The sequence below is a fragment of the Manihot esculenta genome, chromosome 1, assembly GCF_001659605.2.
Source record: "Manihot esculenta cultivar AM560-2 chromosome 1, M.esculenta_v8, whole genome shotgun sequence".
Lineage (NCBI taxonomy): Eukaryota > Viridiplantae > Streptophyta > Magnoliopsida > Malpighiales > Euphorbiaceae > Manihot > Manihot esculenta.
In genome coordinates, this window is record NC_035161.2 from 6618968 (window position 1) to 6643143 (window position 24176).

The following is a 24176-nucleotide window of genomic DNA, read 5'->3' on the forward strand; positions in this document are numbered from 1 at the left end:
ATTTTTTAATTTTAATAAATATATTAATAAGTAATTTAAAATTTTAAAAAATTTTATTAATTAATTTTCATTATTAAATATTTTATTATTTAATTTTTATAATATAAAAAATTATTAATTAGTTTTATCTATTAATTAGTTTTCAATATTAAAAATATTTTATAATTTTTTATAATATTTGATAATTAAATTTAATAAATTAATAAATTTTTTATAATTGTAATATAAATTTAATGATTCTAACTAGAAGTTGTCAATCCAGATTTAATTCAGTGGATAACGGCATAATACTCATCTATAAATAATCTTCTTCTAGTTAGAAATTGGCCTCCTAAATTGACTTTTCAAGAAAATTAGGTTTACAGAATTTCCCTTTTGGGTTCAAGTTTTTGGCTTTCCGCCGAATAGAATCACTACGACAACTGCGAGAATGATTGGTAATTTCCTGGGTGGATTCTTGGAGTTGGATTCAGTCCAAGATGGATTAGTAGGATATTCTCATATGCTCTGGATCTGTACTCTGATTCTCACAGTAAGAAGGACTAGATTGTCATTGGGCTTGATAGGTATCCACAATTCAAAACCACAAACTCTAACGGACGATTCGGTCGGTTCGGTTTAAAATCGAATCGAACTGAATAAATTAAAAATCAAAATTTTAGTATTTATAAAAATTGAATTGAATTAATTTTAATCAAAAATCAAATTGAATCGAATTAGTCTGATTCAGATCGATTCGATTTCATCAGTTTAAATTTTTAATAATTTTTTTATTTTTTATGAATTTATTTTTAATATTTTAAAATTTAATTAGAATATTTTAAATTTAAAATAATTTAATCTCCTTAAAAATAATATATTATTATTATTAATCGATTCAGTTCGGTTCAATCCTTTTTATTTTTTCTATTTAAAATTGAACTAAATTAAAATAATTAAAATTTTTAAAATTAAAAATAGAATCCAATCGAAATATATAAAAAATTAAATTAAAATTTTAAATTAATTTAATTCCATCAGTTTTTTAAATTTGAATTAATATTAATGCCTTACAGAGATGCAAGACCAAGAAGATTCCAATTGCACATTTCCCTAAGAAAGATGGAATTCCATTTGAAGAAGTTTGTTTCTTTGAATGAATGAATTTAATTTTTATCAATTATTTTCTCCTGCAATTTTAGCTTTTTTTTCTGATATATTTAATATTTTACATAATAAATATTTAATATTTAATATTTAATATTTTAATTTATCTTTTATAAAATGTGTAAATTTAATATTTTATAATATATTTATACATAGAAACATTCTTTTTAATTTTATAACAATACATAATTTTAATTAATTTAAATAATAAAATATGGCACGTGCCGTTCGCCAAGCCTTCGCGGTGGACGAGCCGCGCGGACCGTCTTGAAGTACAATTCCCATCGGACGGCAGGCTGAATTCTTTGCAGACGATTTAAATACGCGACGGGATATTGTAAGTGGCAGAGTGGCCTTGCTGCCACAATCCACTGAGATTCAGCCCGTTGTCGCTTCGATTCGTCCTTCCCCTCATCCCCTCCAACTTCCTGCCCGGAGGCACATTTAATTTAAATATGCAAAATATTTTAAAAAATTAAATTAATTTAAATAATAAAATCATCATATCCTTTAAAATGTAAATTCAATTGAAAAATCATTATTCACTTTCAATAGACATAGATGATATATTATAAATTTAATTAAAATTTTTTATAAATTTAATAAATTATTATTATAATAAAATTTAAAAGTAATAATATTAAAAATTTATTTCTTTTAACATTATAGATATTCTTTAAATATTATTCACTTTTAGAATAGGAAGCATTACAATAATATTAACATATCAAATAACAAATAACAATACTTATTTATAAATTTTTTTAAAATAATAATAAAAAAGAAATAAAATTTAGAAAAATAAAAATAATAATAACGAATAAAAATATAATACCTAAAACGAAACGTTCTTTTTTATTTTATAACAATATATTTTTTTTTATTCGAACTATTTTTAATAAAAATATTTAAATGCAAAAATTAAAAAAAATGATATATATAGATAAATAATAATAATAGAATTAATATGATCTAATCTAATTTATAGATTTTAAGAATTACAATCGATAAATTTTATTATATTTTATAATTAGATTTAAATAAAAAATCAATTAAATAATAATAAATTTATTTTTAAATTTTTTATTTCATTAATATTTTTAATTTTACTAATTAAATTTTATTTTAACTTCCACTTAAAAATATAAATTTATTATTTTACAATTATCTAATATTTGAACATATTATTTTAAAAATATTACTTTTAAAATTAATCTATTTGTATCTGTTAATTTAAGTACTTCTTTTATATTTTTTATCAAACTCTAAAATTAATTTAAATAATAAAATTATTATTTTACTTATATTCTTATTTAAAAAAAATTCATAATTTTTATTCATCATTAATTTTATAGTCGTTTTAAAATTATTATCCATTTTTTTAAAATATAGTAATATATAAATTAACTATAATAATTTTATTTAATTTTATAAAAAAATATCGAAAATTACTTTATAACAAAAAATGAAAATACACAATTAAAATATATTTTCTTCCTTTTTAATAATATAAAAAGATTAACAAAGAGGATTTAGAAATTAATATTGTAGATGCAGTGATAAACAGTAAGGGTGAATAGTATTTGATTCAAATCGAAAAAATCAATCAAATCGAATTAATTTAAAAGTTTAGTTTGGTTTTTTATTCATTTCAGTTCAATTTGATTTTTAATTTTAAAAATTTTATTTATTTTAATTCGGTTCGATTTTGATAAAAAAAATTTTAAAAACGAACCGAATCGATTAGTGATAATAATATATTATTTTAAATAATATAGAGAGATTAGATCATATTAATATTAAAAAATTTTCATTAGATTTTAAAATAATAAAAATGAAGTGTAAAAAATAAAAAATTTATTAAAAATTCAAATCGATCAAATTAAATCGAATCAAATCGAATCAGACTGATTCGATTTAATTTAATTTTATCAAAATCAATTCGATTTGATTTTTATAAATATTATAATTTTGATTTTTAATTTATTCGATTCGATTTTAAATGAAAATAATGGATTGCTGACACCTAATGCTTGAATATGTTAATAAGCGTAACATTTGATTTCACAAATTTAAAAATTTTAAAAATAAATATGCTTTTTACATCGATTTTCTCTTTTTTTTTCAAAAAAAAAAAAACTAATTATTTAGTTAATTCAGTTAAATATTTAATAAGTCTACAAATTAACCGATAGGATAAATTTCTTTATGACATTAATTTATAAATGATGAAAAAAAATTAAATTTATCTCTATATAGCAATGATTAAAACTATCGAATTCATTTTTTCGGTAAAAAATATTTATGAACTATTATTAAAATTAGAATATATTTTAATAAAGTCAAATAAATTAATTAAACATCACTCAAGTTTATATTTTGATCAATGAAGACTTTATTTAATTTTTTAATAATAATTTAGAGATAATTTTAACTTAAATAACAAAATTTAGTATTTCTTTTATTTTTAATATATAATTTAAAAAGCAAATTTGATTTTTATAACCCTTACAAATATTATAAAACAAAGTTTTTATTTATTTTTAAGAAAATTATTACTTAATCTCTATAATATAAAAAAATTTACTAATTATCTTTTAATTTTAAAAAATATATTAAAATATCTCTATTTTAAAAAATATATTAAAATATTTTGATATTTTAAAAAGTATATTAATAAATTTCTTTATTAATTTTAACTATTAAATATTATAAAAAAATATTTAAAATATTTCTAATAACGAAGTTCTAATTAATAAAACTTTTAAAAAATTGAAAAATTAACTAATACGTTTTTTAAAATTATAAAAATTAAATAGTAAAATACTTAAAAAAAATTTTAAAAAATCAGTAGCTTTTTAAAATATTAAGAATGTTTTAATTTATTTTTTTAAAATTAAAAAACTAATTAATAAATTTTTTCATAACTATAAAAATTAAGTAGTAATTTTTCTTTAAAAAAAGGAATTACACTTTAGTTTTTAAATTTTAACATAATTAACGAATTAGTACATTTATTTTAAGAAAAATGCATTAAAACATTTTACCATTTTAAAAAATTTACTTAGTTTTAACCATTAAATATTACAAAAAAATCTAAAATGTCCTTGACACGAATGACTAATTAATAAAACTTTAAAAAAATTAAAGAACTAACTAATAAATTCTTCAAAACCATTTGATACGAATGACTAATTAATAAAATTTAAAAGAAAATTTAAAGAACCAATTAATAAATTTTTTAAAACCATAAGACTAAATAGTAAAATATTTAATAGAAAAATTAATGAAAAAATTAATGAGCCAACTTTTTAAAATATCAACAATATTTTAATTTATTTTTTAAAATTGAGAGACTAATTAATGAATTTATCTATATTATAAAAATTAGGTAATAATTTTTCCTTATAAAAAGAGTAAATTACATTTTAATCTCTAAATTTTAGCATAATTGATAAATCAATTTCTCTATTTTTAAAACTAAATACTTAAATTTATGTATTTTATTTTATTCAACTCGAAAGTCTTTCTATCCTAAAAACCGTTATAAAAAGAGAGAAATATTTTTAATTTCAAAAATACCATGTACGGAACCCTCACCCTCTCCCTCTCCCTCTCCCTCTCCCTTCCCTTACTTCCCTCCACATTAACTCTCTCCCCACATCTTAGTTCCCAATACCTTAAATTCTTCATGCAGAAGAGAAGGATTACAAAATTGCCTACAGCTACTTCTTTGAAGCATTTGAAGCTTTTAATGCTCTCGAAGATCCCGAGCAGTATTTAGCCTTAACTATTTGTTATTATGCAAAATAATGGTGAACCAAGGTGAAGATGTTGCTGGAGTAATACCATCCATTGGGCTTCAATATGTAGGCCCAAAGCTGGATGCAATGAAAGCTGTTGCTGATGCTCATGCAAAACGTTCTCTGGAGCTCTTTGAGATTTCGCTCCGAGATTACAAGGCCCAATTAGAGGAAGACCCAATTGTTCACAGACGCCTCTCTTCCCTGCATGACACTTTATTGGAGCAAAACCTTTATCGGTTGATCGAGCCTTTCTCTAGGGTAGAGATTGCACATATAGCTGATCAGATTGAACTGCCTGTAGAGCATGTCGAGAAGAACCATCTCGGATGATTCTGGATAAGAACTTTGCAGAGAGTTTGAATCAGGGAACTTTAGGTGTTGGGAATGAAAATGTGGAGGAAGAGTTAATGTAAATGATGTTTTTTGAATTAAAAATATTTTTTTTAACAGATTTTAAAATGAATGAATCTCTATTTAAAGAGAATAAAAATTTAAATATTTAAATATTTAATTTTAAAAATAAAAAGGCTAATCTATTAATTATATTAAAATTTAAATTAAAATGTAATTTAAAAAGAAAAAATTCCACGGCCATTTTTTACCACCTACACCTCGAAGGAATCACCAAATCATTATCAGAAAATTGGAGAGAAATACTTTTGTTATCCTCTTCATGCATTTATCGCCGTATTAATTATATTTTTTAAAAAAATTAAATAACTTTAATTTTAATAGTGTAATAAACTTAGTACTTGTATTTAAATGTACTGGCATTTAAAATTTTAATGTGATATATATTTAACTATAATGTTTACGAGTAATTATAAAAATTTAAAATTAAATGAAATATCCTCATATAATGTAAAAAATATTATATCATTTGTATTGAAGTCAAACTGTTAAATTTAGATAGACTTAATTTACCCAGAAAAACATATAGCCTATCTAAAAAGGAAAAAATATCTAATTCAACGCACACCTCGTGAACAAAAAATATTTACGAAAAATTCAATACCAAGTAAAAAAGCTTTAATATCAAATTAATTTTGAATAAGTAATCCAATATCGATAAAAAAATTTTAATACCAAATTAGTTTTGGATAAGTAAACCACCGACTCGAAAAATGAGTGTCTAAAATCCTTAAATAAAAGCAAGTTCCTCTTATTCATCTCAAATTAATATGAAATTTAACATAAACTTCCTTCTCGCATGCTTGCCCCTCTACAAGCACACACTACATAAGCAGTAAAAATTTATTGACAGCATCCTCCATCAAGCCAGTAATAATTTTCTCTTACCAGGAATCCCATACTACCTCATAAATTAAAAATCCATAACCTCAATAGCTATAGGAATTAGAAAGTTCAATGTTTACGAGCACCAAAACAAAAAGTTAATCCCCTAATTTATTATTTTTTTAAGCTTATAAGCTAAATTTACAAGTCCGATAACTATTATAAACAACAGATCAGCTTATTTTCAGATCTTATAAGTTCAATTGATAAGATATGACAAATCAGTTTATAAAATAAGACAAACACCCTCTGAAAAGATTACTCGCCATACACCGACGTGTTATTACTTCGAATTCTCCTTGCTCTCACATGCATGGAACCCACTTTCCTTTAAATAAAGAATAACTATATTTCTTTAGTCTATAAGGAAGCAAACGCAAAAATTGTTAACAACCCAATTTTCTCTTTGATTTGGTTCCATCAAAACCCTATAATCCCGAAGTTATCTCCAATACATTGCATTATTTTCTCTTACATGAGCATTGAGTATTCATGAGGCAAAGCCATTTGGCATTTTCAGTTGGCCGAGATAGTATAATTTATTTATACATAAAATAAATATATGAAAAAAATCTGAATAAATAGTTAAGTCAATGGAGGAATATCAAACAAATGGATACTAATAATTAGTCGTAACAATTAAAATAAGGTGTGCTACTTTTTCTCTTTATTATTTTTTCTAATGCAAAATGATGCTGCATTAGTAAAGTGGCACTAATTTCAATTAGTTTTCAGAGTTTTGAAGAGGATTAGTTATTATGGGAATGGAATAGACCCACCTGGTTTGCTTAACCTTCTCATCATGAACATCTTCATCAACTAATGCAAACGTCTTCACAACGTTTCCCTCCTAAACACAAGCAGAAAGCATAGGTAAGAAAAGAAACATTGTAATCTAATGAATGGGTAATAGAAAAGTACTCTCCAGTCTTAATTAAATAAGCAAAAACAAGCTTATTTCTCTTTGACGATTTTTTTTTAAAAAAATCCTACACTAAAATGAGCTTTTTTTCCATTCATGCATAATAAAGAGAGTATCTATGAAATCACGCAAAATCCGAAAATATTTTCGGATTCTGTGTGTCAAAGGAACGTGTTCGGGAGCATGACTGCCGAACACGCTTGTTCGACACTATGGGTGTCAAACTGCTGCTCCATGCCACGGAGCATTCTGAAATGCTTCGTGGCATGCACTCTTGGCATGTTCGGCACCATGTACAAGGCCTGGGACTTATAATACAGCTGAAGAAGCCGCCCGAGCGGACGACAAGGCAGCCAAGCGCATCCGTGGCGAGAAGGCTAAGCTCAATTTTGGGCAGTCAGCATCCCCACCACCACCCCAAGCTACAAGTGCATCTCTGACGATACCACCACCATCAAAGAAGCGGTGTCTTTTCGCTTCTGAGATGACTCCTGCTGGCTTACAAAACTGCAGCGTGCCAGTACTGCCACCATACATGGGTGTTCTCGGGTATCAAAAAGAATTGGGCAGTGAATGTGAGCTGAAAGAACAAATCTCAAGCCTAGAGACGTTTCTGGCAATTGGAGCCAGAGCAGATGGTGGCTCAGCTGAGTGGAAGTAGCTGTGTGACATGCGAGTCAGTGGACCTGCCTCATCTCTGCACCCTGATGAAGATGGCTTGTCCAGCACTTTAAGTGCTGGACAGGTATGTTCGGCACTCTAAGTGCTGGACAGGTATGTTCGGCACTCTAAGTGCCGAACATGCCAAGGGTGCATGCCACGGGAGCAGCATAGAGCAGCTTGTCCGACACCAATGCTTAATGGCAGTTCAACACCATACCCATTTTTCGACACCATGGGTGTCGAACAAACTGCCGAACACGCTCCTTTAACACACAGAATCCGAAAATATTTTTGGATTCTGTGTGAATTGATAAATAATTTCTTTATTATGCATGAATTGAAAAAAAACTCCACTAAAATAGGTAAGTTACCCTAAAATTTGCCTCCAAAAAGTTACATTTGCATTCATGTTCAGTGAAAATAAATGAATAAACAAATAAAGGTGTAGAGTATCATGGAGGACCTATAAAATTATCAGATGAACTCAGAGATATAATGACATGAGCAGGATGCAAATGCAAGACTGGCACAATCAAAAGCCTTTAGCTTTTGCCAATCCATTAAAAGCAAACAAGTCAAAGTTTTGTCTCCTCATTGCACTTGTGCGCACAAGTTCCTCAGCCATATTTATTGGGGTAATGAGCAAAAATATAAATATAAAAAATGTGATTCACAGACTTGTGTGTTCAACCGTACTACATATTCGCCCCTATATATAAGTTAATGAGCACTTAGATGTATTATCATGCAAAGAAGATCCTATGGAGAAGCAGCTATATTATTCCTCTAGTACTTCCTTTTTTACTCTTTCCTGTACATTAGATGAATCACTAGACAAATGTATAAAGAGATAGGACTGCCCTGCATTAATGTTGTATAAGTTTCAAACAACAAGGGAAAATTAGAAACTTTTCACTTTACTTTCCACATGAAAATTGTGCTAGAGAATAGTCAAAATTTAGCATTGACTACATTATTATTGCTTCATCTAAATTTAAATTATCATATGAGTGTTTTTAGGACTTGGGATACATTCAACGGGAAAACCAAGCTCAGTAATTACTAGTTGCAGAAAAAACATACCTTTCTCTTGATGCCAAGGGAAACCTGATAAATCAAACCTGCTGCATCAATTGCACAAAGAACTTAAATACATCCACTCAAGCCTAAGGCAAGAAATAGGAAGATGCAACATACATAGAGAAACCTACCCCTTGAGTCATATCCTCACCATGTCAACAGTCTGTGAATCAACTCAAAGAGCATTATGCAAAATTACCTCCAAAGCAAACTGTAGCTTTCCTCATCATTCCCCCCAAAGCTTAAGAAACAAACCTGAACACATGCCATGGCCAAGATATATGCCTTTAAAGTCATTTGCAGCATCAGAGCAAATTCATGTCGTTCATTACATTTGATATTTACAAAGAAATGTAATTCTAAATAAAAGATGGAAACAATCAGTTGGTTCCTTTTCAACCACAAAAAGGGGACAAGAAGCCATGGGTCATAAAGGACATGAAAACAATCAGTCGATTCCTTTTCAACCACATAACTTTGCAAGATGAAATAGAAGAATTCATGCACAACACAAAAGATGGTGCAGACAACTCAAATTAATACAGCCTACGATTTTGAAATCTCCGTTGCCATACTCTGACTATCTCAACCAACATAAGGATTGAAAACAAACAAAGGCAGATGCTATCAGAATTCAGTTATACTACAAGCTCTTTCCCTCATAAACAAAAGAGAAAAGTCACGGCTGCCAATCACAAAACTTATATAAAGAAATACATATTATTGCTGTTACATATAAGTGTGCTGATGGCATATGACCATTTAGAGCACACAACAAGAGCTTGATAAGTATTGGTGTCAAGATCCACAATATTGATTGGTGAATTGCATCATCAGTTCATGTAGGTCACCCAAAACAAAGCATTGAGGGTGGGCCAAGGGGAGGCACAATTTTCTCAAACCCTGTTCAGTTGAACTTTTCTGACCTAGGCTGAAGGCTTCATCAAAAGGGCAGAGGGCTGACTTCAGGATTTGTAGGTCACTGCTGTTTAGATTGTAGAGAGAAGGCAAACGGTACATTAGAATTTCTAGGATGGGTGGGTTAGATACATCAATGTGGTTTTCTCTCCTCTTAATTAATATAAAATGACACACTTATTGAAAAAGGAAAGAACGAAATAAGAGGAAAACAAAATTATTTACCTGTTCGTCATACAATGGGACTAATATCCATGATGCTTTCTTTGGTTAATTGAGTTTTGACCAGATAACCTGGTAAGAGATGCTAAAAATAAGGCTTGGATGATACTATCAATGTGGACAATGAAAAACGGTTTTACAAATATATAAAACTTCAGAGAACTAAAGAGTAAAAAGGAAGTTTAAAAATAAATAATTTGCCCCACTTTTCAAGTTGATTACCATGTCGATGTTGATAATTGGCTAATATCTAAATTGAATTTGATTCAAAATCAATTATTTAGTAATTTTGTCATATTTGAGTTTCTACCAGTAATTATGTGCCACTTTTGAGTTGCACAGTTGAGTTGTGTCCATTTACCAATCCTTGCATTAAGCTACAAATTCTTACGCATGGAAGAGAAGATAGACTAGTTTCAGTATCTTATAAGGCAAAACAATCTTACCCTGAACGACCAGAAGATAAGCCGCCATACCCACTCTCACCACCGCTCTGAATGGCAACAATCAGATAAAACATCGTAAGAAATAATAGCATTGTGGCCATGACTATTGATCAAGGAATACATCAAATGCAGCAAATGATCTGTTTCTGTGCTGTATTGCACTGATTATGAACATCCATAAGTATGTTCACAAACAAAAATACCGAGAAAAAGAGAGAGAGAGAGAGAGAGAGCCAGCAAAAGGACATGGAAACAATGTAGAAGATAAGCTTACCAGTGAACTACCACTATTCCCATAATTTTCAATTGGGGGCACATCACGAGAACTGTATGCACCAGCTGAAGAGTATCCACGTCCACGTGATTGATTATCTCGGCTCCCATATTTTTGCCCATCTAATACATCCATTGAAACGGGAATATATGGAAGAGTTGGTGGAATTGCACTTAGTGCTCCATCCCTTCCAAATAAATTGGCTTTCAACCTCAAAATAACATGTAAAAGAGCATTGCTAGAAACATCTAGGCTGCCGGTGATCTGACTCAGAATTAAAAGACATAATCTCCATTATATTGTAAGGGGCAGGTCTCAAAGAAATAAATAATACAATATTTAAAATAACTTACCTGCACCATCTCATCATCCTCAGAAGCAACCTTGGGAAGATTGTCCTCTGAGAGAATCCGAATGCTTGCCCTTGTTATACTCCTCATTTCAGAAATAATAGCCCCTCCTTTACCCATAAGGCAACCAATTTGTGACCTTGGCACAAGTAGACGAGTGGTAATTACAGAATCACCTGATTCCCTTTCACTTTTTTCACTGCATCGTGGTTGCAATCGCAGTGCTGCATTGAGTGTTGGAGATTGGTCTTCAAAAAACTGTGAAGAGTTGTATCAGCAACAATGTGGCACTACATCTAGATATCTTGGTTGTGTAATACATTAGGAGAATAATTGATAAAGAAGAACAGCATGCTTACCTCCTTTGCTGATATAAATATAATACAGTCGTCACCTTCAGCACCTGAACTATCAACTTTGATGGAAGCCCTGGATTCCTGACGAATTTGCTTAATGATACCACCACCTTTTCCAATGACACCTCCAATATTTCCAATGGGGCACACCATACGAAGAGAGAACTCTTTAGCAGAAGCTTCATCTCTCTGGTCAGAGTAAAAAGATGATGACCATCCACCTTTATAATTTCCATAAAGACCCATTAGAGGGGCACCAGCATTTGCGGTCATCACCATGCCACCGGATTGATACATGTTGGTTGAAGAAGACAAAAGAAGGTGCTGGGATCGAGATGGATTCTCATGAAGGCGTGAAGAAACTTGATAAAGAGCCTTTCTAACAATGGCAGGCTCTCCAATAATCTGAAACCATAAAATTGAAAAGTCTAGGAAATGAATTAAAAGATCTTATATCGATGAACATGCCAATAATGCAGAAGTTCGTTGCACTCATAAAATACATTGGCATCCATTGCAGAAAAAGCAATTCATTCCTTCTTAACCAGCCTACAGACTAATAATCTCCAGTAATTGAACATGAGTTTTCTTTATCAGTAATGGGATGGGACAGAAAGTGGGCTAATCCAGCAAACAGGACAAAACAAAAACTTCACCATAAAACACTATAGAGTTACATGCACTTTTAGGCAAAATACAGAATGCATGAAAAATATTCGAGTTATAAATGTATAACTGAAACATAGCACAAACACATTCACATCATCGATATCAGCTTCAGAAGGACTGTTTCAACATTCTAGTTTTGCTTAATGTTTAGAACCAAACTTCTTAAGAGTTGAAATACTACCAAAAAGAAACTCAAACCACGAAATATCTCTCACCTGGAGAAGCTCATCACTACTCAAAGCCAAAGGAGGCAGATGCTCATCCTTCAGAATACGAATCTGAGCGCGGGTTTCGCTCCTTATATTCTGAATCACTTGTCCACCTTTCCCAATAACACAACCAATCTGATCAGAAGGCACAAGCATTCTAACAGTAACCTGTTGAGGATCCCCAAATTCATCATCCCCATCGTTATTATTATTAGGCGGCAGGTCCTCAGCAACAATCCTATCATGAACCATGAAAAGAGCATCCTGAGCAGGGGAAACAAACTCGCCAGTATCTCCAAACAGATTAGTCTCCTCAGAAGAGCTGTAAATGGTAACAATGCGCTCCTCAAACCCTGGCATAGAGTCGCTAATTCTAATGCTAGATTTACTCTCCGACCTCAATTGCTTAGCTATCTCTCCGCCTCGCCCAATTATACTCCCAATCTTCCTCAGTGGGCATAAGTAGCGGTAGACGGTGTCGTCGCTTCCAATCGTACGCGGCTGGTCAGGATCGTCGCCGGGATTCCTCCGCTTGCCTCCGCCGTAGTCAGAATGGGAATTGGATCTCTTGCCGTAGTCATTCCTTTGGCCGGCCATAGAGAGATACAGATCTGGAAACGGATTGGATAGAGAGAGATAGAGAGAGGAACACGTAAAAGAAGAAGAAGATGAAACACAGAGGCGAGTTCTTGTGGTGTGTGTGTCTGATAATTTGACTTTTTGTTTGTTTTGTTCAGGCGCGAGCGGCGCGTGTAATTTATAGAGAGAGAAAGGAAAGTGATGCGAGTAAGTACGTAATCATATCAAACTGGACAGCTTGGCTTTGGATTCTAGGGTTCTTACCTTTTCTCTCTGTTACTGCACGTTACACCTGTATACATGCCCCTTCCATTTTCTCTTTTCATTTTTTTCTTGTTTTCTTTATTTTTTAAATATAAAATATAAGAGAAATTAATGTAATTCACCTCTCCCTTATAATTTTTTTTATTCATTTTATTTTTCATACATATTAAAAAATAATTTTTTATTAACTTTATAATTATATATATTTTAAAAATATTAAATTTTATTAAATATTATAAAATATTATAAAAAAAAATTTAAATAAAATAAAATAAAATAAAATAATATTATAATAGTTAATTTATATATTCTTATAATATATAAAAAATAATAATAATAATTAAAAAAATAAACAAAAATTATGAAAAAAATTATACCGCCTTCAAAAAGTATAATTTAGACATTGCAATTGCATGAATTAAGGGTGACCATTCGGTCGATTCGGTTCAAAATCGAATCAAATCAAATAAATTAAAAATTGAAATTTTAGTATTTTTGAAAATCGAATCGAACCGATTTTAGTCAGAAACTGAATTAAATCGAATCGGTCTGATTCGATTTGATTTGATTGGTTTTGATTTTTAATAATTTTTTTATTTTTTATACTTTATTTTTAATATTTTAAAATTTAATTAAAATATTTTAATTTTAATATGATTTAATTTCACTATATTATTGAAAAAATATATTATTATCATTAATCGGTTCGGTTCGGTTTTTTCGATTTTTCTGATCAAAACCGAACCGAACTGAAATAACCAAAATTTCTGAAATTAAAAACCGAACCGAATCGAAATGTATAAAAAACCGAACTAAATTTTTAAATCGATTCGATTCGATCGATTTTTTTAGTTTGAACCGAATACTGCTCACCCCTAGTATGAATATATTAAATTAGAAGAAAAATGCATAATTAACCCTTGAGTTACACTATTGGGTAAAAAATATTAATTTTTTATTTGAATTATCTGTAAAAAATAAATAAAGTATAACTCACATTTTAAAATTATAATAAATAATTATTTTATTTTAGCTTTTAATGATAATTTAAATATAAATATAAACTGAAAATTTAAATGTAATATATTTAATGCAACTAACTTGCATAATGAAAAAAAAATACATAATAAATTTGAAAAGAAGTGTGGATAGCATCAAGCCTGATTGATTGTTTTGAAGTTAAGGGCTTTTGCCTACTGATGAGTATAGATATGCGTCTTAGTATAGGACTATAGTGCTAGTATTAGAAACAAAATTAGCAAGGTTATGTACGAATTCTTTAATAAATGTCCAAATTAGATTTGAAACTATAGATTTTTTTATATTTATTCGAAATAAAAAATGACAGGATTGGTGACGAATTTAGACATCTCAAAAAAATATTAATCACATAAAGATGTATTTCGTCTATTTTTGAATTTATTTATCAAATCGTTAACGTTTTTTTTACGCTTATATTATTTTTTAGATATGCTTTTTTATGATTTTAAATTAAGGTAAAATTTTACATATTCAATAGAATCAAAAGTGTGAGAACTAATCCTTTATAGGAAAGTTTACTTCTTTGCTAAAATAAGGAAGTTGACTACTAATTTGAAAAAAAACATAAATACAAGTAAGAGTTTGGTAATTTTGGAATTGAGAATCAGGGAAGATAGATAAAAAGACTAAGGAAAGAATGAAAATTTCATAGTGATAGCTGGGCAAAGCATGGTTAGGAACAGTTTTGAAAGAAGCTTAGGAAAGTTGAAAAGGGTGGTAAGCGCTACAGAGTGGTAGTATTTATAAAAATTAAACTGATTTATTTTTTAATAGAAATTAATTTGAATCAAATTAATCTGATTTGGATTGAGTTAGATTAGTTGGTAGAAATTTTATTAATTTTTTTTAATTTTTATATTTTATTTTTAATATTTTAATATTTTAATATTTAATTAAAATATTTCTACTTTAATTATAATATATTTTTTAATCAAACTTTAATTATAATATAATCTTTTTCAATTATAAAAAAATAATATATTATTATTACTAATCGGTTCAATTTAATTTTATTATTTTTTAATAATAAATAAATCGAATCAAATCAAAACAATTAATTTTTTTATATAAGAATCGAACCATACCAAAAAAATAAATCGAATTAAATTTTTAATTAATTAAAATTTTTTTATTTAAAAAATTGTTTTTATATAATTAATTTATTTCTTTTTTCAATAAATTTATTTCCTTACTTTTTCTTCCATATTTAAATTTATTTACTTTTAGTTATTTTGAAAAAAATGTTTCCTTTTATTTATTGTATTTTTTATATATATTTATTTTTAATTCTTGTATTTTCTATTTTAAAATTCAGTTCGATTTTTTTTTTAATTCAGTTTGGTTTTTATTTTCAAAAATTTTACTTATTTTAGTTCACTTCGATTTTAGTCATAAAAAATATATAAAATCAAACATAACTTATTAGTGATAATAATATATTATTTTTTATAATATAAATATATTAAACTATAATTAAAATTAAAATATTTTAATTAAATTTTAAAATACTAAAAATAAAGTGTAAAAAATAAAAAAATCTATTAAAAAGCCCTACCAACTAAACCAAACTGAATCATATCAATTCGATTCAAATCAATTTCTATTCAAAATCAATTCGATTCAGTTTTCACATATAATAAAATTTCAAATTTCAATTTATTTAATTTCAAATTGAATCGACCGAATATTCACCCGTATCCATTTCTCTTTTATATAGCATTGAATATCTAATCTCTATCACGAGATTAATTGGCACCACCAGCATTATCAATGTTGTCATCTTAATGTGAGTAAATCTTTTGTTATAATAGCAACTCATATAGAATCTAATAGTTGTAAAGATCATCAAACAAATAAATTCTCAAAATAACAGAATAATTAATCAAAATATATTTATATGTTATTTTTAAATTAAATTAAATTATTAATTAGATTACGATTAAATGATCTAACACTAATAGTGTGGTTAATAGATTATTTAAACTTTATTTAATGCGCGGCATATAATAAAATTAAATTTTAAATAATATAAATAATTTTTGGAAAAGTTAAAAAATAATTTGTGATTGTAATTAATTGTGTTTATGTTAATCATTGTGGAACAAGTTTTGGCAAAAAAATTTCTTTTTTTGTTTGTGGTTCAATCATCACATGTGATGACCATCGAAAGAAGAGTCATCAGACCCCATTATTCACTAAAGTCCACTACATAAGTTAATCCATCAGCATACCATTCAACCCGCAGTTGAAGTAGACTAATCGAGGGTTCGGACTCATTAGTGAGGAACACAATTTATCTGACGTGATGGAAAGTAGAAGAGCAAATCACATTATACCGCGACTTTATCAGTATACGAGCGCTGAAAGAGAATTAAATAATCACAATAGTGGATAAATATGTACGCCCGTACGTATAATAACGATAGATAACACGGTAATATATGGCGATTATGTGTCACTAAAAAAAAAAGAGAAATAAAAGTGAGAAAAACACAATACACCACACTTGTATATAACTAAGTATTTAAAAATCATGAAAGATATAATTATTAGGTTATTTGATGTTTTTATAATTAATATATAATATAAATTTAAATTAATTTTTATTATTTTTTAAACCTTTCAACAGACCATGTGTCACAAAATGATTGTGGACATGGTCATTACCTAATTAATTACAACATTAGACATAGGAGCATTCCAATTATTGCCTATAATTGAATCATAAGTTGATTTGAAAGTTGTAAGAGATAATGAGGCTAAATCCAATGTTAGAAATATGAAATGAAATGGAAATTTTTTTGAGAAGTCCCAACTTCTATCACCCACTAGCGTGACATAATCTGCAATTGGAAAAATTTTACCCGCATAACAATTATATTGTAGTAATTAATTATGATAAATCTCGTACGTAATATCAACTCTATTAAATTGCATTCATAAATTTAATTTCGTAATAAATGCATTCGAATAAATATAAAATATTTTAGGTTTTATTATTTTAATTTTTGATTTTTGATAATCTAAAATCCAAAAAACAGGGTTTTATAAGAATTTTGTGAATTTAGAAAAAATTTAGCCCTAGAGGAGAGTATCTCCTCCCTTTTATCCTCTTTCCTCTCATTCACGCGAGATGGCCTCTCCGCTATAGGACCACCTACCCCTGGTGTAGGTCCGTACGTAGGGGTGACCCCATGCCCTCCCTGTGTCAGACAAGCATTTAATTCTCTTCGGCGCGTGCGTGGACAGGGCTGCGAAATGACTGGACCCGCAGTCTTTTCTTCTTGTGAACGGGTTTGAGGGAAAAGGACCAGTAGGAAAGGGCTGGCTTTAAGGTTGATAAATGGGCTGGGCAGGTCTAAGTGAGTGACTTAAATAGGAGTCCGATCCGGAGGATGGACAGGTTGGGCCTGACTTATTTGGGAGCTTAAGAGCCTACTGATTGTGGGCTGCTACTATAGGCCCGGCCTCGTAAGGGATGGAGAAATCCAACGGTCATCTATTAAATTGCACTCATAAATTTAATTTCGTAGTAAATGCATTCGAATAGATATGAGATATTTTAGATTTTATTATTTTAATTTTTAATTTTTATTTTGAAAAAAACTCAATTAAGTCGATTTTTTTTATTTTCATATAAATGATTTTATTTAACAATTTAACTTCTTATATACATGCCAATTACTCATTTTTATTGTCTTCTTTTTTCTTAAGATGCTAATTACTCATTTAATTTTGTGAATGAGGCTTATTGGAATGGGTGCTGAATTATATTCATATGGAATTTTAAAATAATTAAAATATTATTTAATTTTATTATCATCTCAAATAAAAGCAGAAATTATATAAACATACAAAGATAAATATTTTTTATTTAATAACTATTAAGAAGATAGTACTTTAAATATATCAATTAAATTTAATTTCAAAATAAATTTAATTTTTTTATTAATAACATTTCAAATAATTGATTTTATATTATTTTTAATAATGTCTAAAATATTTTTTTTCTCAAAAACAGGCAAAAACCCATCAGGTAAAGTGAAAAAGCTCATCATAATGTGAAAATCTTAATGATTAAGTTATAATAAATTTCATGATTAATATATAATAATTTTTTTTAATATAATTATGTTTAATTTTCAGAATTAAGTTAAAATTATTAAAATTAAAGAATATATTTACTAAACTGTAGAAAGTTTTATTTTTTTTTTCTGTTATTAATAATAAAGATCATTATTTTATTGTAATTGTGGGACACGTAGCCCTTAGGAGAGGGGTATATATAAACGGAGTGAAGACGGAGGGCATAGCGCCAAAAGGGCATTCAATTGATTAAAAAGAAAAATCCTTAAATTAGGGTTTCAAGTTTCAATTTATTGATTGCTGTGTCTTTCACTCAGTTCTCGCAATCTCTCACTTCCTCGTTGTTCATCCTTCTATGGTCTTCAGCTAATCTCATTCTCTGCTTCAATGTCTCAGTGTAGTGATAAGCTTGTAAGTTTTTCTGTTGTTTTTTGTTCTTAATAACGTGTTTCAAATTTGTCTTCGTTTGGGAGTTTTGTGCAATGCACAATTGCTAAACTGAAAATTTAACTATGGAATTTAGATTGGAGAGATAGATGGAGAAAAAGAGAACTATTCCGATTTTGTCTCTTGATTTTACTGGTTTTCTGGTGTTTCTAACGTTTGATTTATTTATTGTAATGAATGGATCAAAACGTTGGATTTTTTTTTATAGTTTTCTGTTAAATTTGATGGCATAATGCAGCGTGCGTAACTGTGGATATACTATTGGGTCAATGTGGACAACTGCCACCATTGCCCGTTTCATAATTGCTTTTACAGTATAGGTGTAGTTTAGTCTTTCCCCCTGGGTGTTCCTTTTCTTGCTCTCTCTGGATTACAAATACACCCTCATTTGAGATTGGTCTATTGTGTCACTTAAGAGTTGTTCACCGAAATTCAAGCATTAAAGTCTATTGCTATGATTTATGTTTGTTGTGTACTTGTAATTTCAATAATTTTTTTTTTTTTTAAATTTAATGGTTGAGCATTAGAATAGATAAAAGAAAACATGCTCCTCCCCCTGTTCTCTCTCTCTCTCTATAAGAGTTCTCTGACATCACATGCAAGATAACCATGGAAAAACCATGTAAGAAGTAGTATGGAGGAAAATGTCGGAGAAGAAGACCTTCTTCTTCATCCCCATATCTTCCAACTGTTAGTGGAAGAACTTGAGATTCTCCACTAGGTGACACATAGCTCGCCATACTATATATATATATATAATATATATATGTATATAACCCTCACTTATAATTTTTTTGGACGTTCCATTGTTGTCGAGTTTAGCATTTGATTATGTTTTTTTGTTTAATTCTTTCTTTTTTTCCGCTCCCTGACGATGCCTTTGTGTTTTATAATCAAGTATATTTTGGGAAGATATCCAATTCACGTGCTGGCTTTATTATTTGTTCAGGGTTGATTGACATTTGATGAAGTGGGAGTGATGCTTATCCGGCTTGCATAAGGGGATTCTTCCTATATATTTATTAAAAAATTGGAGGTTTCTCTGCAGTGACCTTTTGTTTTGAAGATTTGACTTAATTGCAGAAGACTTTCATATGTTGCATTAGTTGGTTTTTATAAGCCAATATAATGCATATAATAATATATATGATTTTTTGAGATTTGCTGTCATCTATTGTAGCTCTACAAAGGTTTAAAGCGAACAGAATTGTATTTGGTGAGGTTTATAAAAAATAGCTAAAACGGGTTCTCTGTGTTGTGTGGCTGCAAGGCCACATGGGTCAAATACAACCAGTGGGAACTGGTCCATGGGTCAGCATGAGCCCTACTGGCAAACTAATACAAGCTTCTCACCACCCCCATCAAGATGGGATTTTAGTTTCCCATCTGATGAGCTTCTGTATGATTCACGTGATATTACCCTACTTCATAGGTCCTCAACATCCTCAAACAGTAAAGAAAGTAGATGGATGAGGGACAACCATCTTTATAACAATCACTGTTTTGCATCTGGTGGTGCAGGCCTGCGTTTGACTAGTTCCCTGGAACTTTCTCCCGGTCCTCAGTGGACGCCTCCAGTCATACAGGAAATTAACACTGATGATTATGAAACTGCAAAAATGAGAGGTAAAAAATGTTATTCCATATCCTTCATTCCTGACATTTTACTTTAACTTGTTGATTATTGTTTTTGTTGTGAATGAATTGGGATTAAAGTCCCACACTGAAAATCTTAAATGTGAAAGGCTAATATATAAATGGTTGAGTTGCAATATTGACATGGCCAGTCATTTTGATGTGAAAGCAACTCAATCACTTATGTAAGTCTTTATCAAAATGATTGAATGTTTAATATGCTCTACACACTTTTCAAATTTAGAATGGCGTCAAAGCCCAATTTGGGTTGTGGTTTCAGCCACGCACAAAGCTTTATAATTGTGCCTATAGTGGGTTAATGTTAACTAATTGTCAAAGTGGCAATTATGTTGTTGCACTTGAGGGGCAGAGTCTTGAGAAATGAATTGGGATTAAAGTCCCACATTGATAATGTATGAGGTGAAAGGGGGCCTTTTTATGAAAAGTGAGTGAATAAAGAAAAATATCTACCAGTTCTGCGTGAGAAAGAAATTATTTCTCAAACCAAGGTTAAAATGAACACGTCAGTGAAGTGAGAGATAAGCTGTAAGTGCAAGTACATTTGCAAAGCCTCTGAAGGGATAAGCTGTGAACATTTGACCCCAGTGAGTGATAGCCTCGTGCATTAGGATGGCATTTTCTTTATAGGTTAAAGCTTACTAATGATTACATTTATAGAACACATCTCTTGTATGGGATAGTATTCGTGTTAAGGTGGAAACTGGGTGCATAAATAGGGTGCTCGATTATGACCTGGAGGTTTTAAGTACAAGTGCATATATAAAGCATCTGGAAAGTGAGGGATAAGCTGTGAACATTTGACCCCAGTGAGTCAGAGCCTCGTACATTAGAATTTAGGATGGTGTTTTCTTTATAGGTTAAGGCTTACTAATGATTACATTCACAGGACGCATCTCTTGTATAACACAAAGGTGACAACAACTAATTGGGGATCATATGGTATAATGTGAACTACAGGTAAAGTGGGCTGCCTTTAGGTTCTAGCTTGGGGATTTGACCAAGCCCATTCCAAATGAATTTGCATGCATAGTTGGGCTGTGTGGATCCCCTGTGCCTATATCCTGAATTTCTGATAGACGCCGAAACACATTATTTTCTGTGGTGAAACCTGTCTGTTTACCCACCAGGGTCTTAGAATAGTGTCTCTTGAATTTTGTACTAAGGGTGAATTTGGGCAACTATAATTAATGAGTCTTAATTGTATAATTGTATGTAAGTAGGGATAATCCAGAATTGCTCAAACATCAACTGACCTTCTGCTGCAGAATAGAAAGTCTCACAACTATCATCTTTTATATTTGTTGCTAATTTTGATTTCCCCCTACTGAATTTTAATAAATTTTCTCTGGCCTTCTGTACCGACTAGGTCAAGTGTTGCTGCATTCCTCACCGACTATAGCGGTAAAGTTTTCTGTATGCTATTGGCATGTCTAGTATCTTTCTAGGATTCAGCTTCCTGAATAGGATTAAATCTCTACAGGGACCTTCTGGACACCCAGAGAGTGGGAGATCCACTCCAACCTTTTCAGACAGCAGTGAGGACGAGCCCACATTCAAGTCATGCCTATCCTCTCGTTGCAACTTTTCAGGTCGCCATTCCTTTTTATCAAAACCCATCCACCCTTTGTTCTTTCCCGTTCAAGCTCCAAAAGAAGCTTCTGAAACCCAAGCTTCTAGGCTGTCAGAGTTTGATGCTGCTACTGTGCAAAGAGATGCCCATCATTGGAGCAGTGCTAGCAGTAGTGCAGATTCTTCAGATATTTCTGAACCACTTGAATCTGAAATTGTAGGTCGATTATGTATTTCATCTAATGTTTTTAAATGTGGATTGTGTGAAAGATTTCTTTCACAAAGATCTCCTTGGAGTTCACGGCGGATTGTGAGAAGTGGAGACATGCCTGTTGCCGGGGTTCTTTCATGTTGTCATGTTTTTCATGCAGAATGTTTGGAGCAGACAACACCCAAAGCACATAAGAATGACCCTCCTTGCCCTCTCTGTGTCGGATTGGAGGATGAAAATTCTGCGGTTCTGCAAGTATTTCCCGGGTTGAGGGACCGGTTCCCAAATTCTAAAACATCTTCCGAGTATGGACCATCTGGACCATGGGGCTGTGTAACGATGGGAGATTTTGTTGGAGGAACATTACATTCACCCCATCGGAATACCACATTGCTGCTAAATAGGAACCGAATGAGAAAGAATCTTTCTTTGAAGGGGAACTCTAGCAAGGAATTTCCAGGAAAGCTAAGGAAGAATGGTTCATATTCTTCACAGCTGCTGAATGGAAATGCTGTTGATTTTGGAACGGTTGGGTGCTCGAAAATGACAACAAATCCAAGTATGAAGAGATTACACTAGTATTAGTCCTCTTGTAGTTTGCTAATTGTTTCGGTCTCACGTTAGCTGGGTAGATACCTGGCAATTGGCAATGAGAATGGACATCTAGGTCATTATGTATAGTTGATGCCTGGCAATTGCATCGTGTGGAATTTTTTTCGTTCATATTTGCTGAAGGCCGACCTTTTATTTTTGCCCTTTTTAAATAATTATATTGTACTATGCGTGTTGCTACCAAATGGTTAGCCACCTCAGCGGAGTAATATTTCCTGGAAACAGGGCTATGGTCAAAAAGGGCTATGGTCAAAACTGATTTGACCGAAATCAATCCGGACTGAAACTGGTTTGAATCCATATCAAAATCATGTTTGCCTTAAAAAAAAAAAAAGAAGGCAAAAGTTTTAAAATTGTCTAAAAAAATTAAATCGAATCGGAATTGGCAGATTAGGCATAGTTCAATTGAATTATTAAAGAACCGTCTTTGGACTGGACATAATCTTCGGGTATGTCTAATTGTTGGCTCTAATTCTCGTCAAAAAGTTGCCAGGCCTTGCCTCATGGGTTCCTTAAAGACCAAAAATTGGGTACCTTCAACTGGAGTGCCAGCACTTTTGTAACTTTTCAATTGACGTGTACCACAGGTCATGGGTTTAGCTCGGTCTGGATTTAATTCTAATCTCTCTATCCTCTTAACTTGTGTTTAAAAAACAAAAAGGGATTTCTACCCAAATGCAGGGAAAAGTGGTAAAGAAACCCAAACATCTAAGAAAATATGATATTGTCCTCTTTGAGATTTAGTGATTTTCTTCAATGTAATGCCATTCTGAGGGTATTGACTAAGGAAGCTTCATGTCAGAAGTGACAATGAGGGAATTCAAGATTTTTATTTTAGACAACCAAATAAATGTTGTGCAAAATTACTCTTTTGAAAATTTGTAACCTTTGTCTTTTCCTAGAAGAGTTTGCATCACAATGCGTCAAAGGGGAACTAAAAAACTTGAGTTTGAATTTTATCCCAGCTTAATAAATGTTGGGCAATGCTCTCTAATGAATAAAATCCCAAAAAAACTAATTTTTTTTAATAAAAAAATTGGGATTAATAAGTCACTTTCAAACTCAAAATGGGACCATTCATTGACAGTTGAATATCATAATTGGATGGAGTCCTTGAGCACATAAAACAAAAAGGTAATGCATGTGAAAGCAAGTTTCTATCAATTACTTGAAAATAAACCCTAACTAATTTCATAATCCAATCTTCATAGAAATTCAAATTTCAGAAATTGGATTTCTCAAAATTACATTAATTTTTGTAGGGGACCATGACCATCTTCATTAAAAAAAAAAAGAGAGAGAGAGAATCATGTGACTTGTTTATGCCAAACCCATACAATTTCACATTGTAGGC

At 30.3% G+C, this 24176-nt stretch overlaps 2 protein-coding genes across 5 annotated transcripts; one reads left to right on the forward strand and one right to left on the reverse strand.

Annotated features, from left to right (window-relative positions):
* Positions 1-6690: 6690 nt before the first annotated feature.
* Positions 6691-13147, reverse strand: LOC110625389 (RNA-binding KH domain-containing protein RCF3). 4 transcript variants are annotated; one of them, XR_002489578.2, is made up of 9 exons: positions 12364-13147; positions 11483-11884; positions 11127-11381; positions 10774-11037; positions 10500-10546; positions 10057-10125; positions 9045-9168; positions 8917-8954; positions 6691-7098 (listed from the first exon to the last, which is right to left on the reverse strand). XR_002489578.2 is itself a non-coding variant. In XM_021771022.2 (7 exons), exons 1-6 carry the CDS (start codon positions 12952-12954, stop codon positions 10077-10079), a joined length of 1608 nt encoding a protein of 535 aa, XP_021626714.1. In that variant the 5' UTR covers positions 12955-13147; the 3' UTR covers positions 9348-9895; positions 10057-10076. The 4 variants fall into 4 exon arrangements, 2 of the variants coding, with proteins under 2 accessions (XP_021626714.1, XP_021626713.1); XR_002489579.2 differs by having other exon boundaries at positions 8917-8957; XM_021771022.2 differs by lacking the exons at positions 6691-7098; positions 8917-8954; positions 9045-9168 and adding an exon at positions 9348-9895.
* Positions 13148-18552: 5405 nt separating this feature from the next.
* Positions 18553-22933, forward strand: LOC110628612. Its single transcript, XM_021775383.2, has 4 exons — positions 18553-18738; positions 19724-20400; positions 21797-21831; positions 21911-22933. Exons 2-4 carry the CDS (start codon positions 20082-20084, stop codon positions 22787-22789), a joined length of 1233 nt encoding a protein of 410 aa, XP_021631075.1. The 5' UTR covers positions 18553-18738; positions 19724-20081; the 3' UTR covers positions 22790-22933.
* Positions 22934-24176: the final 1243 nt, after the last annotated feature.